Source organism: Benincasa hispida, chromosome 11 (assembly GCF_009727055.1).
Source record: "Benincasa hispida cultivar B227 chromosome 11, ASM972705v1, whole genome shotgun sequence".
Lineage (NCBI taxonomy): Eukaryota > Viridiplantae > Streptophyta > Magnoliopsida > Cucurbitales > Cucurbitaceae > Benincasa > Benincasa hispida.
The window spans coordinates 33983279-34010841 of record NC_052359.1 but is presented as its reverse complement, the minus strand read 5'-3'; the positions used below and the strand labels follow the sequence as shown (position 1 = coordinate 34010841).

The following is a 27563-nucleotide window of genomic DNA, read 5'->3' as shown; positions in this document are numbered from 1 at the left end:
CATTTGTTGATTTTAAAAATTACTTATTATTATTTTTAAATGTTTTTAGTTGTTTTGAATTTTTGAAAAAATTCTAATTGTGAGTCGCATTCACACTTTTACTCTGAAAATGATATTTATTTTTCCAATTTGATTTTAGTTTAATGAATAAGATAATAAATACTATCTTATTAGATTAGATTCAATCTCTAACTTTGCCACATGTAAAAAAATAATAATAATAAAATATATATATATATATATATATATATTTTTAAGATGGAGACATGGTCAAATTTAGTTTCTTTATTTATTTACAATTCATTTTCGTAATGCAATTCATATGGGACATGGAATTTCTTATTGAATATTTTTTTTATAAAAAACAAGAAAAAAAAAAGAAAAAAGTATTTGTATTTCTTTTTCCACAGCTTGCTCTGCTCCAATGGCAGAAAGAAAGAAAACAATTCACTTTCCTCTCTCTAGAATCACACTCCACTTTTCTCTCTCTCATGCTATGAAAAGCTAAGCTGCAACAAGCTCTGTACCAGTACCACCATTGCCCTACTTCCCTTCCCCCATTTCTTCTTACACTCTAAAACCTTTCATTTCTCTCTCTCTCTCTCTCTCTGTTTTGCATTTTGGGTAATTCTTCTTACCCATCAGTCTTCTTCCTCACATTGACTTCATATTCTTCAACCAATTCAACCAATTCCAGAAACCCATATCCAATTTGTCTTTTTAAGTTCTGGGTTCTAATTCCTTCCCATTTCCTTCCCCTTCTCTTCAATGGAGAAGAAACCCAGCTTCTTCTCTGCTCTGAAAGAGGAGGTCATTCGTGGGTTATCGCCGTCACGTTCTCGCGCCAAAAGTCCGGCGAGAACTGCTTCCCCTTTCTCCATTCTGTTGCGTAGAAAGAAGAATCAGTACGTTGCTCAAGCTGGGATTCCGCAGCAGTTCATTGCGCGATCCGGCAGTTTCCGCCCTGTTGGGGAGGCTCTTACACCCTTGGTGGAGGGTCCTGATCCGGACGGCGGCGAAATCGGCGATTCGAAGAGGATTAGTTCGGGGTTAGGGCAGTGGATGAAAGGCCAACTCTCTCGAACTCCGTCTATTGCTTCTTCCATGGCGAATAAGAGGTCTGATTTGAGGCTTTTGCTTGGCGTTATGGGTGCTCCTCTTGCTCCTCTGCATGTTAGCACCTCCGATCCTCTGCCCCACCTCAGTATAAAAGATACTCCCATTGTTAGTCTCTCTCTTTCTCTCTTCATTCTAAAAGAATCACCCATTTCACTTGTTCAATTCTGTAACCTTCTTCTCTTCTTTTTGGAGTTTTTGAGCAAGTACAACTTGAATGGATACTGAATTTTACCTTTGTGACTTTAATTTATCTGGCCCATTTATTAATTTTTCCTTTGCTTCAATGAAGTATTTGCTATGAGACCTTCTTATCTCTTTCTGAAGTTAAAGGACATGGGTATTGGCTTGCAATGAGAAATGGAGCAGATCTTTAACTTGTTTTCCAGATGGTTTTAGTTGAATTACTCTTGAGATCTGCTTTCTGTTTATTCAAGCAGGAATTGAATATGAATGTTTGGTTCAGTAAAATTGGGATGGAAGCTTATAAGTTCTCTTCTGCTTAAGGAATTTTACTGTCTGAGTTTGTAGTTGCAGAGCTAGAGGCAGTGAAGTGGGCTGATCTTTTGTGGTTTTTGTTATTATTTTCAGGAAACTTCATCAGCTCAGTACATATTGCAACAATACACAGCAGCGTCTGGTGGGCAGAAGCTTCAAAACTCCATCAGAAATGCATATGCAATGGGGAAGCTTAGGATGGTGGCTGCTGAGTTTGAAACTGCAACAAAGGTGATGAAGAGCAGAAATCCGTCAACCCGAGCTGAGTCCGGTGGCTTTGTGCTCTGGCAGATGAATCCAGACATGTGGTATGTTGAGCTTGCAGTTGGAGGCAGTAAAGTTCATGCTGGGTGCAATGGGAAGCTCGTTTGGAGGCATACACCTTGGCTTGGTGCTCACACTGCGAAAGGGCCGGTTCGACCTCTGCGCCGAGCACTTCAGGTGAGATTTTGGTGTACGAAAATGTTTGTTCTACTTTGAGATTTGATCACATTTCACTCTGCTGACTTTTGTATGTCTTTGCAGGGTCTTGATCCCAGAACAATAGTGAGGATGTTTGCTGATGCAAGATGCATAGGAGAGAAAAAAATCAATGGTGAGGATTGCTTCATCCTTAAGCTCTGTGCTGATCCTCAGACGTTGAAGTCAAGAAGCGAAGGACCAGCAGAGATCATAAGGCATGTCATGTTTGGCTACTTCAGCCAGAAAACAGGATTGCTGGTGTACATGGAAGATTCTCATCTAACCCGCATTCAATCCAACGGTGGAGATGTAGTTTATTGGGAAACCACAATCAATTCGTTCCTCGACGATTACAGGCCTGTTGAAGGTATCATGATCGCACACTCTGGCCGCTCTGTGGTCACACTCTTCAGGTTTGGCGAAATGGCCATGAGTCATACCAAAACAAAGATGGAAGAAGCATGGACAATCGAAGAGGTTGCCTTCAATGTCCCCGGCCTATCAATGGACTGTTTCATTCCCCCTGCTGACTTGAGATCATGTTCTATCAGTGAAGCCAGTGAGCTTCCTCAGGATGAGAGGGCAAAAAGTGCAATTGCATTAGCGGCATACCGAGCTAAAGTTGCTGCACTGGAAAAGCCCGACGATGACTGTATGGATAACATGACATGGAAATCGGATTTCTAACTGCGAGGGGGATGCATTTAGAACAGTTGTTTATACTCAAAGGTGATTTCTTAATTTTAGGAAAGCTTATAGAGTAGGAAGTTCTATAGATATTTACAAATCATGTAATGCCTCTGTTAATCTGTAAATAGAGATAAATATTCTCAGGCTTCAAACAAGCCTGAATGAATCTTTATACTCAGTAGCAGAATCCAACTATGGAGTTGGAGCTCGGGTTTCCAGTTAGGGATGGAGCGAATGGAGGTCCATTTTTTTTCGGTTCACATTCGATGCAAGTTAGGAAAGAGGTGAAGGCTCTGTAAGGCAGAACAACCTTTAACCCTTGTTTTAATCTTTACTAATTTTTATTTCTTAGAGGAGACACTGTTGGTGGTGGTAATGTTTAGGAAAACATCCACTTACACGGTTGAGATCAAACGGTAACAATCGATCAGCCAAGCCAAGTCCCATTACACTCTTCATGATGATTAGTTGGTAACCTTGATTCATTAGTGAAAACTGAAAAGTAGGATTCTTTCTGGTGAAAATGAAAGTAATGTTATTGAAGCCATTTCTGCTGGTAAAAGAATTGTATATGACCATGTCAAGATATTGAATGCCATTGACAGAGACTTGTTGGAAAAGCTCATGAAGAAGGTGGAGGGCCATTCTGTGTTTTTATAGACATTTCTTGGAGTTTTTTTTTTTTTTTTTTTTTTTTTTTTTTTTTTTTTTTTTTTTTTTTTGGGGTGGGTGGTGGGGGTGTATTATTGTAATGATTTGTTAAGGTGGGGAGCAAAGTGAGCAGCTTTAAGAGGCAAAGTCTGGTAATACGATGCTCCTTGTATTTGACCTTCTAATGTCCAAGATGCTTGGTTAGTGTTTGGAATGTCAGTGTTTCTGACCCTTTTGTTCTTTAAATTCTTCACAGCTACTTTTGTTGTGTAAAGCTATAAACTTCTTCAAAACTCCCCCCCTCAATTTTTAAAAGGAGAAATAACTCTGAAACTATGATAAATTATTTCATTAATCTAGAACCCATTTCTTCGGTTGAGTTTTCGGTTCGATTTCTGGTTTAAGTTCCATGAAATAGAAACAAACTGATGGTTTAACTGAAACAATCCGCAAATATGTATTTTTTGCTGTTCGTTATCATGAAATAGCTATCAAACAAGAACGTCCTCGAACAATCACTTAAATTTACTTACAGGTAAAGATACTTAAGGAGTCACATGAATTTGATTCACTGGGGTTATTGGCTAACTTTGCCTCGTTCATACAAAAAGCTATTTGGAATGTTTACCACCATCATTGCAGGTTGCACGAGTTTAAAGTCTCTATACTTCTTTCTTTTTGTCTTTTTTTTTTCCCTAAATACATAGGATTACCTGTAAAATATTAGGATGTACGTATTATGAATAGCTTATGCACACCATTCTAATAATATCTCCCATTGCTTTTTTAAAATCAAATCATAAATGTGTAAAAAATGGTTTCAATAATGTAATGCCACTGTTTAAAATGTTGATGTTGAAGAACATGTCGATATCTCAATTTCATAGAAATATCGATGAATATTGGGGTATTTTCAAAAATAGAAAAATAAAGAAAACTACTTATACAAAATAACAAAATTTTAATCTTCTTTGATAGAGGCTGATAGAAGTCTATCAGTGTCTATTAGTGATAGAAACTTATAGAAGTCTATCACTGATAGACGCTAATAGAAGTCTATCAATGTTTATCAATGTCTTCTTTTTTGCTGTTTTTATAGATAGGTTGGCATTTTTTCTATCTGTGAAATTTTTTCATGAATATTTATGGATAAATTATAAAACATAAAAATAATATATATATATATAAATTAGNATTTTTTCTATCTGTGAAATTTTTTCATGAATATTTATGGATAAATTATAAAACATAAAAATAATATATATATATATAAATTAGTAAGTTACGACTTTTAACCTAGTTAAAACATTCACTATTTTATATTATAGGGACATTTGCAAATATAGCAATCAGGCCTAAAATATTAGCATATAACATAATGTAAATTTTTTTTACAAATATGATAAAATTTAGATAGTCTATCAGTGATAGACCTTAGTAAAAGTCTATTTATACTCACATTAGTAATATTTTGTTGCTTTTTTTTTTTCATTAATATTTCTACGAAATATCGAAAATATCGAGTTATTCATTATGTCCATGTGCAACTCATGAAACTATGAAAATATCATTGAATATTAACATGCCAATGAAAATTTAATACCATGGGTAGATTAACTTTTAAGAGAAATTGAGTAGGTGCAGTGAGCAACCTAGTTGGTATGTAATCCCACGCATCTTCCCTACATAGTAAAAAGAAAAATACAAATAATTCAATTTTTTAATAATAAAAATCTGCTACATGACAAATTTTGATTGGTGTGTATCTTGACTGCACAAAGACGGATGTAACCCAAAATGCACATAATTATTTTTCTTCTTACAAAAATTTTAGAGACTAAAAATAAATAAAAATTGTTGTAAAAATAAGTGACGTATTGTTCTGATCCTCCCAATTTTGATGCATGCATGTCTATGTTAATTGTAAAATGTACTATGAATATTTTTACTTTTCAGTCCAGAAAGTGGAGTATAGAGATTTATACCTTTGACTTCGAGAAAATGAGCACATGTCTTTTTTTTATTATTATTATGAATGTTTAATTAGTTCAATTTAAAAGGATGTATAAATGAAGAATTAAAAGAATAATAAATAAATAAAATATTAAAATAACATTTTGGTCTATTTTAAGTTTCATTATATTTTAGTCGAAGTAGTTTTAGTTGTACAACATAGTCCTTATACTTTCAATACCTTAGTTTCTAATTTAGTTTATTGTTACTTTTTTCAAAAAAAAAAAAAAAAAAAAAAACAAACCATATGAGTCTTTCCTCTTCAAATTTTGGAAACATATTCTTATTTTGTCCTTTCTTGCATTGAAATTTTTATTATTATTTAATCAATTTCGATAAAAGAAAACACTTTTAATTATTTAAAATTTATTAAAAAGGACAGATATAAAATTTGAACATTTAGAAATACATACATCAAAAGTTATATATTTCAACCAAAATGGCTTATATTAGAAATTTATAAATAATAATAAAATACTATATGAGGGTGTGAGATTATATATATATTATATATATATATATTCTTTTTATTTATTTTATTTTATATTTTCCTCATAGTCATACCCTTACCTATTTTAAGAGGGAATGGTGATGTTTGATATGATGATTTTTTTTCCTCTTTTCTTTTGGGAATTCTCCAACCTAGAAATCATTCTCCATACATATTAATTAAAATCTTTGACATAATATTTTTTTAATCTACTATAATCTCATTATTTTAGCATTTCATAAAAATAAAAAAAAAAGTTTTTTTTCCCTCATAAAACATCTAAATTGAAATTTTTTTAGCAATTGTTTTTTTATTTGACAAAATGAAATTGAATGGCTTAAAAACTACAAAGTATATGATAGATCAATAGATGTGACTTTGCATAGGTTTATTATTTATGACTTCCACCAAATTAATTTCAATAATGAAAAAATCATTAATATTTAAAAAAGAGGGACCATTTCTATTTATAAATTACTTCATTGAGAAGCTTTTGTCTTTTCTAAAATATTACAAAAATATAAAGTTTTGAAAGTATATTTGTCATGGTTATAAAGTATCTCCCATACATCCTAAATCCCTATAAATCTTTTGAAAATATTTTAAATTATATAGCTTAGCATTGTGATGTGTTGTTTGGTTATACACTCAATATTATTTAGAATGATTCAAAATACTTTCAAGCATTTTAAAGTAAATTTAAGTAAAAGAAAAAAAATATCATAATACTCTTTTAAATAATGTTTTAATATATCACTAAAAACATTGCTATTAAAAAAAATTTTTAATATCATTTTGGTCCTTATACTATGAAATTTGTTCAATTTTAGTCTGTGTACTTTTAATTGTACAGTCTTAATCCTCATACTTTTAATAAATCTTAAATTTAGTCTCTTACAATTAATATTTACTGAAATTGATTAAATAATAATAATAATTTTCATGCAAGAAAATACAATATGTGAACATGTTTTCAAAATTTATAGTAAAACTCCTACTAAATAACAAAATAAATAAATAAATAAATAAGAAAATCAACAATAAACTAGCATTAAAGACTAAATTTAAGAATTATTTAAAGTACATAGACTAAAATTAGACAATTAAAAGTACTGTGATTAAAATTAAACAATTTTCAAAGTATAAGCATCAAAATAGTATTTTAACAATAAAAAAATTGTCTCAAACTTAAAGGTCGCATTAAACCTTCATTTGCGTACAATGTAAATCACTAGTACTCAAAACAGAAGAACGATGTACGTTAATCACATGATTCGAATTCTATAGAGTGAAAGGATTCAAACTTTTGATCTCTTGATCAACGATATACGTCTAACAATCAAAATCAAATGAGTTATGTTCAAGTAATCGAATTCTACGCTAAAATCTAGCATAAGAGGGGGGAAACCTATCACATGTGTGTCCAAAAAAATTTATTAAAAAAATGTAGTCCAAGCAAACACAAAAACTTATGAAAACAAGGCTAAATAATTAAAAGGAGTGTGTAGGAAGGGGAAGGAGGAGCCCTCAAAAGAGGGGGTGTGTCCCTAAATTTCAATAGGCAATGTCGGCAAAAGGAAGCTTCCAAAGGGGTGCGTGGGACTTTCATTACCTAAAAAACAATGCACATTTATGAAGCTATGTTTTTACCAATGCATCTTTTTTATAAATAATTATTATGTATTGCTCACCATATTTGTTTATTTATTTTCAGCTTTCAAAAGTGGGTGTGTCACCCCTTACCCTACTCCCAATAAATGGGATTTCTCCCAATTCTTCTTGTATTTTATCTTAAAAAAAAACGAAGAAAAGTGCCACACAATCGTGATATAATTGGATGAACTGCATAAAAATGAATATAACGAAATATTTTTCTATTTATATATATTTTGCCTTTTGCTTTGAAGGAATAAATTCTTATAAAGTTTTGAGTTCATATAACTAATTCAAGCATAACTTTAATGGTATGACAATGTATTGTTCCAGTTTAAAAGTTGGTGTATCTACACATCTACCCATCTCACAATAAATGTTTTTTTTTTTTAATTCCTATTTTGTTTCCTTTGTTTAGTTCAATTTTTGGGGAGTAGATAGGTTGGACCATCAATTAATGGTAATTGATGACGTATCTACTGAGCTATGAGGAATTGGTACGTTTCCACATGCTTGATTGGGTTGGTGCTACCGTCGTACTTCTTTATGACAGGGAGTTTGAAGTGCTCGGGGAGCTATTCAATTGAATGATTTTTTAGATTAATAGAGTTTATTTTTTAATAAGTACATTTGTTGAAATGTTTACAATCATTTTTAAACTTATCAAAGTATGTGGGAGGCACTCAAAATGAAGAGATTTGCCATAGAATTTGATTCATTGGTCAGAGAACGAACACATGTAAATGAGAGATTCAAATCTGAGGACTAAAGTTGAGCGAGATAGAGATGAGATCAAAAGAGCCATTTATAAAGAAAATTATGAAAGCAAGTTTTGCCGATGCAACCTATATATATCCACAATTGAAATGACTCCATACCATCACCTCTCCCTTTGTAGATGGCTAAGTTACTTCTTGTGTTAGAAAAAGGTCCATTTTTTCTTAATCGGTTTACATGCTTCGATTATAGAAATTTATTTAGATGCAAGTACATTAGGTGAATGATTTTCAACGCGATTGGATATGTTATAGGTGTGTTGTTTGTTTGTTTGTTTTTTTTTTTTTTGATAACCCGGTATTGAAGCCCCATCGCAAAGCTTATTTTCCTCTGAATGATTAGAGATTTTTTTTTTCAAAAAGCGTAGATATCAATCGTTCGAAACCCACTCATTCCAACAGAAATTAGTGGGGAAGGGGAGACGTGAGATGGGCCTAGGACTAAAGTCTAAACCTAGACAATATCAGCCAATCTGAGAATAACTAAGTAGAAAAGACACCGATTACCATGAAAAAGTTAATAATTCAATCTTCCACCTGCAATGGTTGATTTTTTTTTTTTTTTTAATCCTTTTCCTCAAATATCAAGAGCCATTATTTTGATGCATACACACTCTAATTAATCTCACAAAATGTTATTTATTAGAATGAAAGGTGAAATGAAACACAAAATAAAAAGGACCATTTGCAAATGTAGTAATGTTGACCTAAAAAAAAGATAACAAAACACTATTAAGATTAGCAGTTCAATAAGAGATCATCCAACCCTTATGGTATAGCCAAATAGTATCTTTTTCTATGGCATACTTATGATTATGACATAAATATGATTATTAAACCAAATACTTGCATCCACATAGTAACATATTTCAAGCCCAACATATATCAAACTCAAACATTTCATTCATCATTTAACATGTCTTATCATACCAGAAATCCTGTCACAATAATCCAACTCTTAATAATACTCTACAGATAAAGACATTATTGATAATAAATATTTGAGGTGTATTGTTAATTGTGATAACTATGATGTTTACATGAGAAAAATTGCCATCACAATATCAGAGCTTAAATTCTAGAATAATAATTGACATACATGGGTCAATATCCCTCTATCATTAAAGCTTAATATACAAGCATGGTAATATATATATATACATATCGATGATATACCTTACAGAAAAGAAACACAATCATTAAAAACTATAATATTAACAATATTATATGTAACATTTCTACAAAACAACTAAGCTGTCAAAAGAAATGAAATAATAGTATGATACAGGGTGTCTAAAAAAAAAGAAAAAGAAAAAGAAAATTGGGGAAAAGAAAATTGGGGGGGGGGGGTGTTTACAGATGACCCAAATTGGGAGAGAAAAATGATATTTGTCCCACTTTTTGAAAATAAGGTATTTTGACCGTATGTTAATGTCAAATTTGAGTGAAATTACCAAAACGTAACCCACACAGAATGACCAATTCTCGCTCCTTGCTCTTTCGCTATCTTCTCTCTATTCTCTTTCCTCTCTCTCCTGTTTTCTTAGGATCGCTCTCCTCTATCTCGCTTGATGTCGTTCTCTTCTATCTTTTCTTGCTCAATCTCGCTTTCCTCTCTCCTTTCTCACTCTCCAGCATTAGTCTCCTTCTGTAACATCATCAGATCTGATCGCTCACAGTCTAGGGAAAAAAAACCGGATCTGGCGCTCACCGGAGAAGGATCAAAAAAGAAAGAAGATGCATAAAGAAGATGGAGGAAGAGAGAAAATGTAAGTAGGGTAATTTTGTAAAATTGTTTGAAGATGACGTAAACAAGAGGCCAATATTAAGTTTTAGAAAAGGGGGCATTTTTCATTTTGGGCCTCCAAAATGTGTCAGCCATACAATTTTCTCAAGAAGAAGCCCAACACACTAGGAAAAAAAGGCAAAAACTCGTACTATAGATACAAAACCTATAATATATGTATACAACATTATTAATGAAGAATACCAAAATAGATATACTTTAATATACAAACTTCACGAATGCAATGAAATTGCCTTCCCTATCTCCTATTACCAATGCAGCATTGCATCGGAGAAGATACCGATTTCTTAGAACTACGGGTTTAAACTAAATTTACCTCTATGCCAAAACTAGTCCTAGAAAGCTCATCGCAAGAAAACACCAGGATCCAAATAAATATTAAAATGTTGCCTTTCTAACCACATTTGAACCAAAGCTTAAATTGGTTCAATCTCAAATGGAAGGAGGGGGAAAAAATCTATATTTCGTGTTGTACATCACCAAGAAAATTACATCTGCCCTTCAAGAAATGAAGATGTAACCTGCGAAGTGTTTGATATAGTCCTTTTACAAGTGCAACTTAAAGTTCTCTACTAGATGTTTATCATTTCCCCTCAAATATTCAGGATCCTGAAGAAAAAGAAATTAGGTTAAAATACTTTTTTAGTCCTATACTTTTGTTTTTGTTCCATATTGGTCCATGTAATTTTAAATGTCCAATTTTGGTCAATTAATCTTGCAATTAGTTTGTTAACTTAAAAAAAAAATGTCTCTACTACCATTCCCCTTATAAATTGTGAGAATATATTTACATAAAGGCATTTCTTACCTAAAAAATATTATCATTATTTAATCAATTTCAACAAAAATTAATTTTGAAGGATTAAATTTAAAATTTGTTGAGAATATATGGACTAAAATTATACAATTGAAAGTCCAAAAACTAAAATAAAATGGAACTTTGGACCAAAATGACATTTTAACCAAGAAATTATCATGATGCAAAAACTGAACAAAATAGTAGGAAGGTCGAGGAAGAGAGGTGTTTGATTTCAAAATACTGCTGGATTGGTTTGTCCACATTTACTCGTAAAACAGAACATATTAGTAAATAGTGAATGACAAACACATTAGAGTTACCATCTCACCAGTGAAACCTAGAATGTTGTGATGGTTATAGCGCAAGTTTCATATGAGCTCAATATCTAGATCGGGTATAAAAGCTACTTGAGTAGCATGAAAAGGTCAACATTCATACAATTATGTGGTTTGATTACCTCTCAAAGTTCGAGCACTAAGAGTGTTGGCTTTGATAACATCATCATTACAGGGTCAGAGATTGGACAACAATATTGCCAGCTCTTCATCAGATACTTTAACTTCAATGCAAGCCCCCAGTGAAGTAGCAAGCCTTGCAGCTAACTGATGCTTGCACTACGAAAGAAATAAACAAAGAAGCAGAAAATAAAGATAGTTGGGAAGTGGAAGGAATTGGATTTTCTTCAAGCTTCAACTCATACATTACATATTAATAATAAGAACTGGTGCTTACACAAAGTTGTTCTCCTCTGTTCACAATGTCATAGAAGAAGGAATAACAGGCACAAAAGTTTTCTGGGAAACATAAATACTCCTCTTTCCTTCGAGATTCTCCCAGAACCTAACATTGTAAGAAAACTGAACTCATTTTTCAAACTATCCTCGTGTTTAGAAGTACTTAAGTTGTTACGTATTCTAAATGAACGATTTCCATTTTTTTTTCAGTCCAGCAACAAAAGATTTTTTTATTTTGGGAAAGTTTTATTAAGAACATGTATAAAGGAACAAATATACCGTAATATCATCTTGAGTATTAAACCACCACTGAGCCAAATGATTTAGATTATTGTACAAATTCCTAACATTTCCATTCATTTGCGAGTTAGGAAATTAGCAAAAAACCCAACAAGTGACTGTCAATATTAATTAGAAAGGAAAATATATTATAGAAATTCAAAGTTGTACACGGGATTTCTTTCGCACAAGGGGAAGAAAAATTGCGTGCAACATCGGATGTCCATGATGATCAAGGCAAAGTGGCTTATTTTTCCTTTTTTGTTATTAATATTTGTGAATGTCCAAACTAGCTTGCACATCTAAATAATCTCATAGGACAACTGTCTGATCTTACACCATTTTGTTGTTAAGAAAATTGCTAAGATATTAAATCCTATGTAAATATAGTTACCATGGCTAGAACTCATTCCCTCTAATACTTTAGGCCCTGTTTGGTAACCATTTTGTTTTTTGTTTTTGTTTTTGAAAATTAAGCTTATGGACACTACTTCCACCTCCAAATTTCTCCCTTTATTATCTACTTTTCACTTACGGTTTAAAAAACAAAGTCAACTTTTGAAAACTAAAAAAGTAGCTTTCAAAAAGTTGTTTTTGTTTTTGGAATTTGGCTAAGAATTCAACTATTGTACTTAAGAAAAATGCAAATTATTGTAAGAAATGTGGATGAAATAGGCTTAATTTGAAAAATAAAAACAAAAAACCAAATGATTATCCAATAAGGCCTTAATTATTTACTTTAACTGTTATCAACCACTAGGCCAACCGATGGTGGTTAGAGCAGTCTTCCACTAAAAGTGGTTGGTTTAATTCTCTATACCTAGAGAGATGGAGAAAAAACCTGGTTTAATTCTCCAGGCCATTCCATATAATGAGGCTTTAAACAGAACAGAAGTACATCCTATTTTAGGACACTTAAAGATTTTCAGAGTAGCTTTCTTGGTAATCTCTCCATGATCTTATTGATAGGCACAATAGCCATTATATAGAAGAGAAGAATACAAGAATATAGAGAATAATGATAACAACTATACTAAATACCGTATAGAATAATCATCGGAAAATTACAATCTGTTTAAGCTAATACCCAGATATTATCATCCCCCCTCAAACGAATGCTTAATGAAGCATAAGTTTGCATCTTCTAATTGAATGCAATCAATCAGCAGACAATGCTTTAGTCAGAAGATCAGCTGGCTGTTGAGAAGTGGGAATACCGGAAGGACCAAATCTTTTTTTTTTTTTTTTTTGAAAAGGAAATGATTCATTGTATTAATAAATAAAGATGAGTGAAAGCTCTAAGTACAAGAGATATATATATTTTTTTAAAAAAAGGATACGGGTCTTTTTATTATTGCATTATAAGAAGAGACTAATGCTCCAAAGTACAAGAGATTTATACAAAGAGCATAAAGAGCAAATAACAAGGAAAAGCCCGAGCCTACTTGAAAAGAAAAAACGAATACTATCTTTAGAAAATGAAAAGATCCCCGAGACAGAAACTGATAAAAGTTAAAATGCTGGGAAGATAAAAGCCCGCCAATTAAGAAAAATGTCTTCGATTGAGAAGCCATCAAATTCTTTGTTCAAAAGCACCAAGCCGACGCATTCCTTTTAGCTCAATCAAAGCGAAACTCCCAATTTTTCCCAGCATCATGGAAAATTCTCTAATTTCTTTCGAACCAAATATCAGAAAATATAGCCTTGACCATGTTGATCCAAAGGAGCCAAGGCTTTTTTGATAGAAAGGGACTCGAGAGAAGATAGTTTAAATTGCCTCTGAGACTATCACCAAAAACTCCTATAAAATTAAACATCTGAAAGAAAAACCACCAACACTTTTCTGCAAATGTGCATGAGAAGAAAAGGTGCTGTAAATCTTCACTAGCCGAATTACATAGAGGACAAACAGAGGGTAGTAGGGTGACTGAATGAAGCTTTCTTTACAAAACTGTAGAGCAATTCAATAGGCCAAACAGCATAATCCATATCTGAATGTTCACTCTCCTTGGGCTTTTAGATTTCCAAAGAGCTTTGAAAAGGTAGATCTCCATAGGTGGCTTGGAAGAGAGGTGGGCTGAGAGGGACTTAACTGTGAAAAAACCTGAGGCTTCCAAGGACCAATGACGACTGTCCGGGTTAGAAGATACTGCCTTTTCTGATAAAGCAAGCAGCAGTGCTTGAAAGTGAGCCATCTCCTCTTCCTTTAGCAGCCTTCGAAAGGTGATGGACCAAGAGTTTAAAGAGTGATCCCAATGTTCAGCTATGGAATCCCTTGGTAATAAGGAGATCCTAAACAGAGATAAAAAATGAGAAGACAGTGGAGAAAGGAAGAGTCAAGGATCTGGCCAAAAGCTGACTCTATTCCCCTCTCCAACAGTAAAGGGAGCTAAATTGTCAACCTTGGACTAGCCTTTTGAAATGTTTATCCATGATGGACTTCTCAAACTATTCCCATACTTTCCAGATGTGTGAATATCAAAAGTCCCTTTGCCGTGGATGCTGGAAATGATCCTTCTCCAGTAGGAATTCCCCTCCATCATATACCGCCAGCCCCATTTGGCAAGCAAAGCCGTGTTCTTAGCTTTGAGTCCTCCCAAACCAAGACCTCCATTTAAAGTAAATTGAGAGACTAAACTCCATTTAGCCAGGTGATTGATTTGCTTCCTTTATAGCCTTCCCAAAAGAAGTTTCGAATTAATCTTTCTAGGGAGCAAACCACTGAGTCCGACATTGAGAAGATAGACCGATAGTATATTGGGAGGTTTGATAAAACTGAAGAACAAATCGTTGCCAACTCCATTTAGCCAGGTGATTGATTTGCTTCCTTTATAGCCTTCCCAAAAGAAGTTTCGGATTAATCTTTCTAGGGAGCAAACCACTGAGTCCGACATTGAGAAGATAGACATATAGTATATTGGGAGGTTTGATAAAACTGAAGAACAAATCGTTGCCCTACCACCTCTTAAGAGATTAAATCGTTTCCATTTATCTAGTTTCCGATGGACCTTTTCTACCACAGGCTGCCCAAAGGAGCATTGCTTAGGATAGCCTCCAAGGGGTAAACCAAGATAAGAAATGGGGAGGGCTTCGGCCCTGCAATTAAGAAGACCAGCCATAGTTGATAGATCACTTTCTGCTATATTAATTCCACTAAGGGCTGACTTTTCCCAGTTAACCTTTTGACCAAAACACCATTCAAAGAGACTGATTGCTTCCTTTAGCTTTAGAAGCATTTCGTTCTCATATTTGCAAAAAATGAGGGTATCATCTGCAAACTGGAGCAATGTTATGGATCCTCTCCTTTCCAACCACAAAGCCCTCATATACTCCATTAACATACAACTTTTCAATGATAGAGCTGAGCACTTCACTTAATAAGATAAAGAGGAAAGGTGACAAGGGATCTCCTTGTCTAATACCTCTTGAAGCTAGAATACGACCTCGGGGTCTACCATTGATGATGATTAAGTATTTAGGGTCTTTAATGCAGCCCAAAATCCATGAGATCCATCGGGAGTCGAAATTTTTTGCAATTAAAATCTTCTCTAGAAATGACCAATCCACCCGGTCAAAGGCCTTCCATGAGATCCATCGGGAGTCGAAATTTTTTGCAATTAAAATCTTCTCTAGAAATGACCAATCCACCCGGTCGAAGGCCTTCTCCATATCAAGCTTTAATATCCATCCCTTTTTCTTTTTTGCTCTGTAATCTTCCACCACTTCATTAGCAATCAATACGGCATCAAGAATTTGTCTTCCTTCAATGAAAGCATTCTGAGATGGACCGGTAATAGAATTTATTACTTTTTTCAATCTTTCTTCGATAACCTTTGCCACTACTTTGTAAGGTAGGATAGTAAGGCTGATTGGTCCGAAGTCCTTGATGGAGACTACATCTTCTTTTTTTTTTGGATAAGGCAAATGAAGTTTTCTCTTACACACGTGTTCAATTTGCAACTAGAGTGAAAGTCCTCGAAGAGCTTAGTAAAATTATCCTTGACTAAAGGCCAGAATCTTAAGAGAAACTCTGAAGTAAAGCCATCTGGACCAGGGGTTTTATTTTTTTCCAAAGATTTGATGGCCAAAAAAATTTCTGCTTCCATGAAACTTGTAGTGAGCATAGCATTCTGGACTTGTGAGACTTGGGTCCAATCTAAAGGGGCTGGTAAATACCTAACACCTGGGAATTTAGAGTAGAGAGAATCATAAAAGTTTAGGATAATTCCCTCAACTTCCTTGGATGAGTTTGTAGGCACCCCTTGGTCGTTAAGAAGCTCAATAATCTGATTCTTCCTTTTCCTTGCTGCCAAAAACCGACGAAAGAAACTAGAGTTTTCATCTCCCAATTTCAACCAATTCAACTTACATTTCTGTATTAGATCCCTTTCTTTCAGCAAATATATTCTTAGCAATTCTGTTTTTAGCTTGGATATGTTGGCTGCTAACACCGAATCCCCACCCAAAGAGTCAATCTGAGCTTCCTTTTCAGCTATTTCCTTTGACAGGGCCATTTCATCTCTGTTTTGTGCTTTTTGGTATTCAGCTAACCAGGTTTTTAGTGCTTCTTTGACCAGCCTTAAGTTTGCATTGATGACATAGCCTGGCCATCCCTTTATGTTGCTGTTTTTCCATGATTTCTCAATGGAAGAGACACACTCTTTGTTGAGTAACCAGCTGTAACAAAATCTGAATGGAGATGGGCCCCAATTAATAGTTCCTGCACTTAGGATCAAAGGGAAATGATTAGAAAGAAGTCGTACCTGGCGGTTCACCTTTGAATTAGTAAACAATTCGTCCCATTCCTTGTTAATAAAAAATCTATCCAGTAGAGATTTAGAGCTGGAATATTGTCCCCTAGACCAAGTAAATTTCCCATTTGATAAAGGAATCTCTAGCAGGTTGGCTGAATCAATGAAATCATTAAAAAGCTTCATGCCTTTGGTATATCTTCCAACTGGTGATCTTTCATGACTCCAACGAGTTAGGTTAAAATCCCCTCCTAAGCACCAAGCATCAGGGCAGTACCCTGCAATGGCTGAGAGCTCTGGCCATACATATTTTCTCTCCTTATAATCAACCGATCCATAAACATTGGTAACCCAGCAGGCTTTCTTGCATAAGGTACGACATTTGATTGTCAAGGTATATCCCCCATTAAGGGATTCTACAACTTCAATTTTGCTGCTATCCCACATCGTTAATAAACCACCGGATTTTCCAAAAGAATCCACTGATTCCTAACCAATTTCTTTAGAACTCCAAATAGATTTGATGAAGGCAGCATCGAAACTCTCTTTTTTTGACACCTGAATAAGTACTACATTTGGATGTAAGCTTTTGAGCAGCCTTTTAAGTGCAATTCTCTTATTTAGGTCTTTAAGACCCCTTGTATTCCATGAAAGGATCTTCATTAACTGGAGAGTGGGAGGCGGCTGTCAGGGAAGGGGATTTTCTGGCCAATATGAATTCGCAGTCCTTAACTATTAAGGATAGGTGCTCTGGAATTTCTGGAGGCTGAACTGAGGTGGGGCAAGGGGTGCAATGCTCCAAAGAGATATCCTTTTCTTCAATAGAGAATAAAAGCCTGGAGGTCTATTCAAGGGAGAAGTCCTTGGAGCCTTTCATCTTGATTCAAAACAGGGCAAAAATCCAATTCAGCACTGCTTACACTAAAAGGTGAGTCAAACTCTCAAATTTCTAAACTTCTTGGCTTTAGAGGGGTGCAGGGTAATCCCTTAATGAAAGTGTTGCTTGACTCTGGAATTTTGAAACTGGAGTGATTGAAATGCAGAGTTTGAGGGCTGGGGAAGGCTTTATTTAAAGTTGGAGAGGGGAGTTGGAATTTGGTGCAACATACCTCTAGCAAATCAGGGTTGCTTTCACTCTGCACTAAAATGGAAGGGTCAGAAGCCACACTTGCTGTCGATAAGGGTCTGTCATGAAGTCCTATCCATTTATTTTTTAAGGAGGTTTTTCTCCGAGTGAAGACATTGGAGAAGTGAGCCCGAGTGTTTGATTGGTTTTGCACTGGAGAATGGCAGCCTGGGGGATTTCTAGAGTGGCTGGTAATAATATCGGAGGCTGGATTAAAAACACTGCTGACCTGTCCTTCTTTTTTAGACCTTTCAGATACCCCTGATTTATTGGGGGTTAAATAAACTGAATCATTTAAATTTTTTTTTTCCTGACCTTTCTGCTGCTTTTCTGATGTGTTAAAAACAATTTGGGGGGAAGATGGATCGGCTGAAGGGCTGGTAAAGAGTTATGACTTTTCCCCTTCTTCCTCTTTAATAGATAAATTTCTGGAGACAACTTTATTTAATAGTTGAACGGCTGGAATCTTCTCTCTCATCATTAAAGACAATTCTTCATTTTCATCTGTGACGTTTCCTCTTCCTTTCCAACTATCATCTGGTGACCTTTCCCCTTCGTCTGCTCTGTTTGGCTGGAAAAAACTCTCCGGATTGGCATTCGACTGTTGAACATTTTCCATTGGAGTATTGGGGTTCCTCGAGTAGCTTGGAACCGACGGGTAGGAAGCTAAAAAGGACCAATCTGAATGTAGGGCCAGGGAATCAACCCCTTCATCCTTCAAAACTTGATTTAAACGTAATATATCTAAAGGATTTGAGAACTCATCAATAGAAACTTCACCGGAATTAATAACCGGGGGTTCCGAGTACTGTATATCCCCAAAATTTAAGTAAATACTACCAAGGCTTACATGTTTAACTTCTATAGTCGCCGAGATGTAACCACATAAATTCCTTTTAACTATGATTTTGGCTTCTTGACAATTAATGAGATTGGGGGTCTCAACAGCTATACATTCCAGACCACCAAAATAGGCACCAATGGCTTCAAAAGTACTTTTGCACCAAAAATCCAGGGGAAGATTTTTTATGCTCAACCAGCCCCCAAAGCCTTTTATGACTGTTGGCCTTCCATGCTTTTTCGGATTCCATTTTTCAAAACGAAGGTGAAAAGGACCAAATTGTTGCCACTAAATAGACTCAATCAATTCACCAAGGTCTCCTTGTTCAATTTTAATTAAAGCCATATCTGCGTGCAGGGGAAAGTACAAGAGAGTTATACAAAGAGCAAAGCGAGAATACAAGTGTTTGTGAAAGGATAAGGAGATGCACCCGGACGTCTCAACTAGGTTGACACTCCCTTAGCATCCTCATCATATCCAATTCTATCCCATGACTGAGAGATAAGAGAACAAGATTACAAAAAAAGGACAAAGCCTAAAAAGACAACAAAAGTGAAAAAAACTAATGATGAAGGCAAAACAGTGGTCTGAAAAATAATAAAAATATATAAAAAATTCAATAGGCGTTGCTGGAATCTGGAAATCTAGAGGATTTTAGTGCTGTCCGTTGGGAGGGGTTGAGATAAAGGCCTCCCAATTGAGGTTGAAGTCTGAAAGGCTGTAGGCACGAAAAGGGTCGGAGAGGAGGCACCAGGAGGAGGCTTGACGACGGGCGGCTTCAAGGCGATCTTGGCAACTGGTGGCTTTGTTATAGAAAATTCTTTGGTTCCTTTCAAACCAGAGGTCTGCCAATAAGGCTTTTACAGCATTGCACCATAACAAACGGGTAGATTTGTGGGAGGTGGGTCTGGCAAGGAGCTGAAACACATTACTTTTGAAATCATTGCACAAGGTCAATGGAAGATTGAAAAAACACAGCAGCTTATTCCAGCACCAACTTGAGTAAGGGCATGTAAAGAAAAGGTGAAGCGAGACCTCACTGTGATGTAGGCAGAATGGGCATACTGTGGGGGAAAGGGAGGGTGTTGGTTGCTTCTTTTGAAGGACTTCGGCTACATTCAGCTGACCGAAAAGCATAATCCAAATGAGGATGTTGACTCTTCTTGGGCTTTTTGTTTTCCAAATAGTCGAGAAGATGGGCTTTTCCAAAGGAGAGAATGGTGTAAGGTGGTTTTTGAGGGATTTAACGGTGTATTGGCTATTGTTTGAGATGGACCACACTCTTTTATCAAAAGAGAGAGAAGGGCTTCTACTTACAATTTTCCTCAACAAGTCTTGGAAGGCCGACACTTCTTCATCTTTAAGCGATCTTCGAAAAGTAATGGACCACGAAGCTATGTTATTGTCCCAATGATCGGCAACTGAGCCATTAGGTAGCGTGGTGATTCTGAATAAGCTAGAAAAAAGGATATTGAATGGGGAATGTCCTTCCCAAGTGTCTAACCAGAAAGCAATACGACTGCCATTACCAAGTTTGAAAGTGGCCAAGATTTCTACCTTCAGCCATGTTTTTGAGATGCTGACCCATGGACTTTTCAGGCTTCTACCTCCTTTCCCTGTCATATGCCAATCAAAAGCATCCGTACCATGGATACTTCTAATCACTTTACCCCAAAGAGAGTTTTGCTCATTGAAAAAATCTCCACCCCCATTTTGCAAGTAGTGCAGTGTTCATAGCTCTGAGCCCCCGAGACCTAGGCCACCATCTGCTATAGGTTTTTGAACCAATTCCCATTTGACCAAGTGATTCTGCCTGCTGCCCTTATTGCCTTCCCAAAAGAAGCTTCGTATAAACCTTTCCATTTTAGTTGCTACCCCTTTGGGCATAAGAAAGATAGTCAAACATGGCCAAGGATTCTACCTTCAGCCATGTTTTTTAGATGCTGACCCATGGACTTTTCAGGCTTCTACCTCCTTTCCCTGTCATATGCCAATCAAAAGCATCTGTACCATGGATACTTCTAATCACTTTACCCCAAAGAGAGTTTTGCTCATTGAAAAATCTCCACCCCCATTTAGCAAGTAGTGCAGTGTTCATAGCTCTGAGCCCCCCGAGACCTAGACCACCATCTGCTATAGGTTTTTGAACCAATTCCCATTTGACCAAGTGATTCTGCCTGCTTGCCCTTATTGCCTTCCCAAAAAGAAGCTTCGTATAAACCTTCATTTAGTTTGCTACCCCTTTGGGCATAAGAAGGATAGTCAAATAGTAGTGTTGGGAGGTTTGAAAGGACTGAGGTACAAAGAATAGCTCTTCCACCCTAGATAGATTGAATCTTCTCCATTTTGTCGAGTTTGCCTTGTACTTTATCTAGGAACGGCTGCCAAAAGGAGTCTTTTTTGGATAACCCCCTAGAGGCAACCCTAGATAAAGGAAGGGTAGGTTGGTCAGCCGAAACATTTAAAGAAGTTGCTGCATTATATAAGCTCATATCATCCACGTTAATGTCGTAGAGTGCTGATTTATTCCCAATTTTCCCTTTTGCCCTGGAACCACCATTCAAATAGCTCCACTGTATGCTTAAAGTTTTGACAGCATAGTGCTGTCATGTTTGCAAAACAATAAGGTATCATCCGCAAATTGGAGTATGGAAACTTGGACTTGCTCTTTGCCAACTAAAAAACCCTTCAATGATGCCGGAATGATTGAATTTGGAGATTAATGCACTCAACACTTCGCTGACTAGAAGATAAAGAAAAGGGAGAGAGGGATCACCTTGTCTAAGCCCCTCTTGAAGCGGCCAACTCTTCCCCTTGGTCTCCCATTAATGAAGACCGAGTAAAGTGGTGTTTCTGAAACACAGCACCAAGATCCATTCTATCCATTTCTGATTGAAGTTCTTGGCCCAAAGCACTTTTTCTAAAAAATCCCAATCAACTCGGTCGAAAGCTTTTTCCATATCAAGTTTAAGTATCCAACCCTTCTTTTTTGCTCTATACTCTTCCACTGCTTCATCGGCTATAAGTATGGGATCCAAAATTTGCTTTCCTTCTACGAAAGCACTTTGGGATGGAGCAATGATGTCGGACATAACCCCTTTTAGTCTATCAGCTAACACCTTAGCAATGACTTTGTAGATTAAAGAGGTTAAACTAATGGGTCTATAATCACTTACCTTGATGGCTACTTTCTTCTTTTGAATTAAGCAAATGAAATTCTCTCTTATACATGCATTGATCTTGCCATTCTTGTAGAAGTCATTAAAAGTATCTTGGAAGCTTGACTTAAGCATAGGCCAAAACTTTAGTAAAAATTCAGTAGTGAAGCCATCGGGGCCTAGGCCTTTGCTTTTGCCAAGGGATTTTATAGCTGAGAGGATTTCTGTAGCTGAAAAATTGCTTTGCAGTAGAAGATTCTTATTTGAGCTCACACAAGGCTGATCTAGGTTTAAAGGAAGGTGCCTCTGCCCTAGAGATTTTAGGTAAAGGTTGCTGTAATAGTTGAGTATTAGGTTTTCAATTTCTGCACTCGATTTTGTTGGGATCCCTTGTTCATCAACTAGCTCATTTATAAAGTTTCTCCTCTTTTTTGCTGCAAAAAATCTGTGAAAGAAACATGTGTTCTCATCTCTTTGCGTAAGCCAGTTTAGTTTACTTTTCTGCAATAGATTAATTTCTTCCAACCTGTATAAAGTCATTAGTTCTGATTTTAAGGAGGACCAAGCTGCATAATCAGTGCTGGACAGTGGGGAATTTTCTGCAAGTGTATCCCAATTTTCTATTTCTGCTAGCAACCTCTCCTCTTTCTGTTTTGACTCTTCCTTATTGCTGATATGCCACTGTTTTACTGATGTTTTCACATCTTTTAGTTTCTGATTTAATACAAAACCAGCCCAACCATGTGCTTTGCTGTCAAACAATGCTTTCTCTATAATTTAGATACAATCTTTGTCGAGTAGTTTCTCTATAATTTAGATGCAATCTTTGTCGAGTAGCCAGCTATTGCAAAATCTGAACGGTGAAGGACCCCAACTAAAAAATCCGGCTTCTAATAAAATTGGGTAGTGGTCTGAAAAAATCCGGGCTTGTCTATTGGTTCTAGAATTTTCAAATAACTCATCCCAACTCTTTGATATGAAGAAGCGGTCTAGTAGGGATCTTGAAACAATGGTGCCTTCCCTTGACCATGTAAACTTCCCATTATTCAACCGTACTTCTATAAGTTTTGCTTGCTCAATGAACTTATTAAACTTTCTCATGCCTCTAGTGCTTCTACCCAAGGGAAATCTTTCGTGTGCCCATCTTGTGATATTAAAATCGCCACCCATACACCATGCATCTTCACAATAAGCTACCAAGGACAAAAGTTCTTCCCACACAAACTTTCTTTCTTTATAATCAGTTGGCCCATATACATTAGTAACCCAACAAGTCTTTTTGCAATTAGTGTTGCACTTAATTGAGAGAGATTAACCACCTTTGAGGGTTTCTATTACTGAAATTAGGTTTGTGTCCCACATTGTTAACAGCCCACCCGAAGCACCAAAAGATTCAACAAATTCCCAATCAACTTCTTTAGAACTCCATAAAGATTTAATGAAGCTTGCATCAAAATTTTCTTTCTTAGATTCTTGAATTAACACAACCGAAGGGTTAATTTTCTTTAAGAATCGTTTAAGGGCCAATCTTTTATTAATGTCTTTGAGTCCTCTGGTGTTCCATGAAACAATCTTCATCTTTTCGAGATCAAAAACAATTTCAACCAAAGGTTAGTCCAATAATAAGCTGCATTCAGTGACTAAGCTCAGAAGGTGTGGTGGGAGGTCAGAAGAGGCTGAATTAAGGGTTGGAAGGGCAGGGTTGGAGAAATTATTCTCGGCAGCAGGTTCCTCCCCTGTTTGAAACAGGGTATTTAGGTCAGCAAGTATGGTTTCTTCCAGAATTGACTCATTTTGAACTTCTGAAGTGCTAGGCCAATCCTTCTGAACTGATGCTAAAGGGAGAGTCAGGGGGGCAGTCGTCTTACACTGGTTGAATGAAGTTTAGGGGGGGAAAGGGGATTTTCTTTTGGTGGTGGTCCAGTCGAGGAATGAAGATGAAAATAATTGACCTGTCTAAGAGACTGTTTTGGAAAAGTCTCTTGGGGTTGGGGGGGTGGGGGGCGGGACTGAGCTGATGGTGAGTCCAGTCTTTTGGGATGCTCCCTCAAATGCTTTCTTCTAATAAAGTGTTTGGGAAAAGGTTTTGAAGAGGCGAAGGGGTGGCAAAAGCTTCTGGGTGGCCTTTTCTGGTTTGTTTTGCTAGGTTTAAGGGCAGGTTTTATGTTTAGGGGAGGGGGAGGTGGCTTGGGGAACGCAGAAACAGTGGAGGAAGGTGCTTTGCTAGGGCAGGGGAGAACAGGGTAAGGAAGGGGCCGGCTGTTTGGTGGAAGGGAGGGCAGGGAGGTCGACTGGTCTGGAAAAACAGTGGAGGGCAAGGGAGAGGAATTGAGACAGAGAGCAGGGGAAAAGGAGAACTGATGAGGGGCTCTGGTTTCGGGCTTGGCTATACCTTGCTCGATCGAGAAAGAGGCTGAGTGAAGCACTTCATTACAGGGGATGCAAAGTTTTGCTTTCTTTTTTCTTTTTGGCAATGGTGGTTTTTCAACTTCTTTCTCTTTCATCTTAATGGCAGCAGAGGAATTAACTTCTATTTGTGGGACACGAGAGGTCTTTTCTGCAACATTAAATAAGTCGGGGGCTTTTCAAATTCCTTTGATGTACTTTCAAAAAGTTGTGGCTGCAAGGGTTTCTCAATTGCCTGAGATATGAGGCAATCTTTTTCACAAGGTTGTAAATGTGGGGACTTTTCAGCTTCCAAAATTAATTATCTTCGGTAGCCCTAATAAAAAAGCAAGCTGGTTGTTCGTCTACCGTTTTGTTCGTCTACCGTTATTTCTCCCGCATTGATGGATGAGGTCTGAGGCTTTTCAACTTCCTTTATTACTCCCCGATTAAAGGAGGAAATTAGAGGCTTTTGAATTGCTTTCAACTTTTCTGATTTTGCACTTGGGCTTCACGAGAACTTAGGTTTAGAATTATTTGCCAATAGGAAGGACCAATTGGATGAATCAATTTCTTCAACTTGGGATGAGGCATCTTCATCCTTTAGAGCATCATGGACCCGAATTAGATCAATTGGGTTGGAAAATTCTTTAAGCAAGACTTTAGTGGGTAGTTTTGAAGGCTGATGACAACAAGTAATATCACCAAAGTGTAAGTAGAAACTTCAACGAATTTCATCCTTAACTTCAATGGTAGCTGGCATAAAACCACATAAATTCCTCTTGACTTGAATTTTTGCTTCTAAACAATTGATAAGATTAAGAGTTTCTGAAGCAATAGCAATTAATCCACCAAAATAAGCCCCAATTGCTTTAAAAGTTTTCCTACACCAATAGTCTAAGGGGAGGTTTTTTATTGTGATCCAGCCCCCATAACCTTGCATTACTGAGGGCCTTCCATGACTGTTTGGATTCCATTTTTCCAGATGAAGATGGAAAGGGCCGACCTTAGTCCATTTACCCTTAATTGGTACTTTTTCATTGATATTTCCTTGGCTTAGTTTAATGAGGGCTTTGTCTGCAAACAGAGGATTAATGATGACATTGGTGCTAAACACTTGCTTAATTCTACCGCAATCTCCTTCCAACCGTATGATGCCATTAGTCTTGAGATAATCCAGAGGTTACTAAAATTCTCAGACAAGACCTTGTCATCCTTCATCAACCATACAGTAGGGGTGCTCTCCTTGAATTCTTGCCAGCCTGCCTTTTCGTTGCCAAACGGGATGTGGATATTCCTTCTTCCTCTGTGAAAGGAGGAGAGAGGGGAGAGCATTTTTTTTTTCCTTTGACCAAATCTTTAGCTGCAACTTTTTCTCTAACAGAGTGAAAATCTATCTCCACATGTTTTGTTCTACCATGAAATACTGAATTTTTAGCAAGTTGAAGAGCTGACTGATTATCACTGAGAAGAACAGAAGCAACTGGAACGCAAACAAACAGGTCTTTTAAAATCTGACGCACCCATGATAATTCAGCTGTGGCAAAGGCAAGAGCTCGATATTCTGCTTCAGTAGAGGTCCTAGAGACTGTAGTTTGCTTCTTAGAAACCCAAGAATTTGGATTATTGCCAAGGAACAACACAAAACCAGTAGTAGAACGTCTACTGATATAGTCACCAGCCCAATCCAAGATTAGCTATGAGAGTGTTGAAATTAGGGTTTTAAGCCCTAGGGGTATTTTTGTCTTTTCATTGTACCCTAAGGTTTCCCTGTTTTCTATTTAAGCTGTTGATCTACTGTATTTCATTGTATCAGTTTCTAATAATAATTCCCTTATCCCGTGGTTTTTCTCCCTAATTAGGGTTTTCCACGTAAACTCTTGGTGTGTTATTTTCCGTTCCCTACTTTATTTTTCATCATGGTACCAGAGCATGGAGACGAAACCCTGGCCACCATTGAGGAAAACCCATTAGGAGAATCCCAAACCAATAACCCAGATATAACCACTATTATCCAAAAAGCCATTGATAGATACTTCCAAACCCTTCTTCCCCACTTCCGCCACCCTACCCACCGCCAGCCGTTTCCGTCGAAGTCGTCGGCGCCCTCAAAGACCCAACCACCAGCTGAAACACCCAGTCGCGCATCACCTGCCCAAACCAGCTGCACGCGAACGAAGCCTTGACCCAACCACACGAAACCTGTCCAGCCACGCGAACGATGTCGGCTCCGACGCACACAAAGGAGGTCGACCAGCGACCAGCCGCACAAACCCGATCCAACCGGTCCCAGATGATGCCGACCGAAGGTGTGGAGCACCGATCTGCTGTTTCCGGCGCCGACTGGACCAGATCCGCAATGCCCGAGGTCCGATCTGCTATTTCCGGCGCCGATTGGTCCAGATCTGTGATGCCTGGTGCCGATCAGTCAAGTTTCCGTCCGTTGGGAGTGCCGCAAAGAGGTATAGGTATTTTCCAACAAGGTATGAGCAACCAAATAGGGTTGGATCAGTTTGGAGGGGGCGAGGACCAAGGAAATATAATCAAAGATCGAGTTACCCAGTTGCAGTTGCAGATTAAACAACAAAACGAGATGTTTCAACAGCAGCTTGCTGCTATTGGGGAAGCCATGGGATCGAAATCCAAGATCCAGTCAAATCTAAATCCTTACCCTGAAAACTCGATAACTTCGTTCCCTACTTACTCCTCAAATTTATGTTCTGGAACTATAAACACTTTTGGAATTATTATAGGGGAAAAGTTGAATGAGGATAATTACTTCTCTTGGTCCCAATCTATTAAAATGGCCCTTGAGAGCCGTCATAAATTTGGATATCTGACAAGTGAAATACCAAAACCAAGGATCGGTGATCCCCAAGAGCGAATGTGGAAAGGAGAGGATTCTTTGTTGAGGTCAATTTTAATTCGCAGTATGGAACCTCAGGTTGGAAAACCTTTATTGTATGCAGCTACAGCCCGTGATATTTGGGAGGCAGCCCAGAAACTCTACTCCAGGAGACACAATGCCTCACGTTTGTGTCTATGCAAACAGGTCCATGAATGCAAACAGGGAACGATGGACGTTACCGCTTACTTTAACAAGTTATCTTTGTTATGGCAAGAGATGGATTTGTGCCGTGAGATGATCTAGAACTGTCTTTGTGGAGGAGTGTTGCATTATCAGTCTGAAGAAAGGGATCGCGTGTATGACTTTCTTGCAGGTCTCAACTCTAAATTTGATACAGTGCGCAGTCGTATATTGGGGACCAAACCTATACCATCCCTAATGGAGGTCTGTTCTCAGAACCAAGAAACTTCTCAGAACACTACTACA

The 27563-nt window shown here is 36.8% G+C and overlaps 3 protein-coding genes across 6 annotated transcripts in view; 1 reads left to right on the top strand and 2 right to left on the bottom strand.

Annotated features, from left to right (window-relative positions):
- The first annotated feature begins 387 nt into the window (after positions 1-387).
- LOC120091638 lies at positions 388-3026 on the top strand. The gene is made up of 3 exons (XM_039049741.1): positions 388-1224; positions 1708-2055; positions 2140-3026. The coding sequence occupies exons 1-3, from the start codon at positions 769-771 to the stop codon at positions 2761-2763; spliced, it is 1428 nt and encodes a 475-aa protein (XP_038905669.1). The 5' UTR covers positions 388-768; the 3' UTR covers positions 2764-3026.
- A 6500-nt stretch (positions 3027-9526) lies between these two features.
- Positions 9527-27563, bottom strand: part of LOC120090220 (zinc finger SWIM domain-containing protein 7) — a 26476-nt gene continuing 8439 nt past the window's right edge. Inside the window, exons 4-6 of one of the 4 annotated variants that reach the window (XR_005485448.1) lie at positions 11688-11795; positions 11413-11569; positions 9527-10765 (exon numbers count right to left, since the gene is read on the bottom strand). Coding sequence is in view for 1 of the 4 variants with exons in the window: in XM_039047768.1 (XP_038903696.1) it covers positions 11468-11569; positions 11688-11795 (210 nt within the window). In the remaining 3 variants the exon portion in view is untranslated. Of the gene's footprint in view, positions 11570-11687; positions 11796-27563 lie in introns of all 4 variants that reach the window. The other 3 variants (XR_005485449.1, XR_005485451.1, XM_039047768.1) reach the window with 3 other exon arrangements.
- LOC120090219 lies at positions 17561-20365 on the bottom strand. The gene is made up of 2 exons (XM_039047767.1): positions 19117-20365; positions 17561-19033 (listed from the first exon to the last, which is right to left on the bottom strand). The coding sequence occupies exon 1, from the start codon at positions 20307-20309 to the stop codon at positions 19341-19343; it is 969 nt and encodes a 322-aa protein (XP_038903695.1). The 5' UTR covers positions 20310-20365; the 3' UTR covers positions 17561-19033; positions 19117-19340.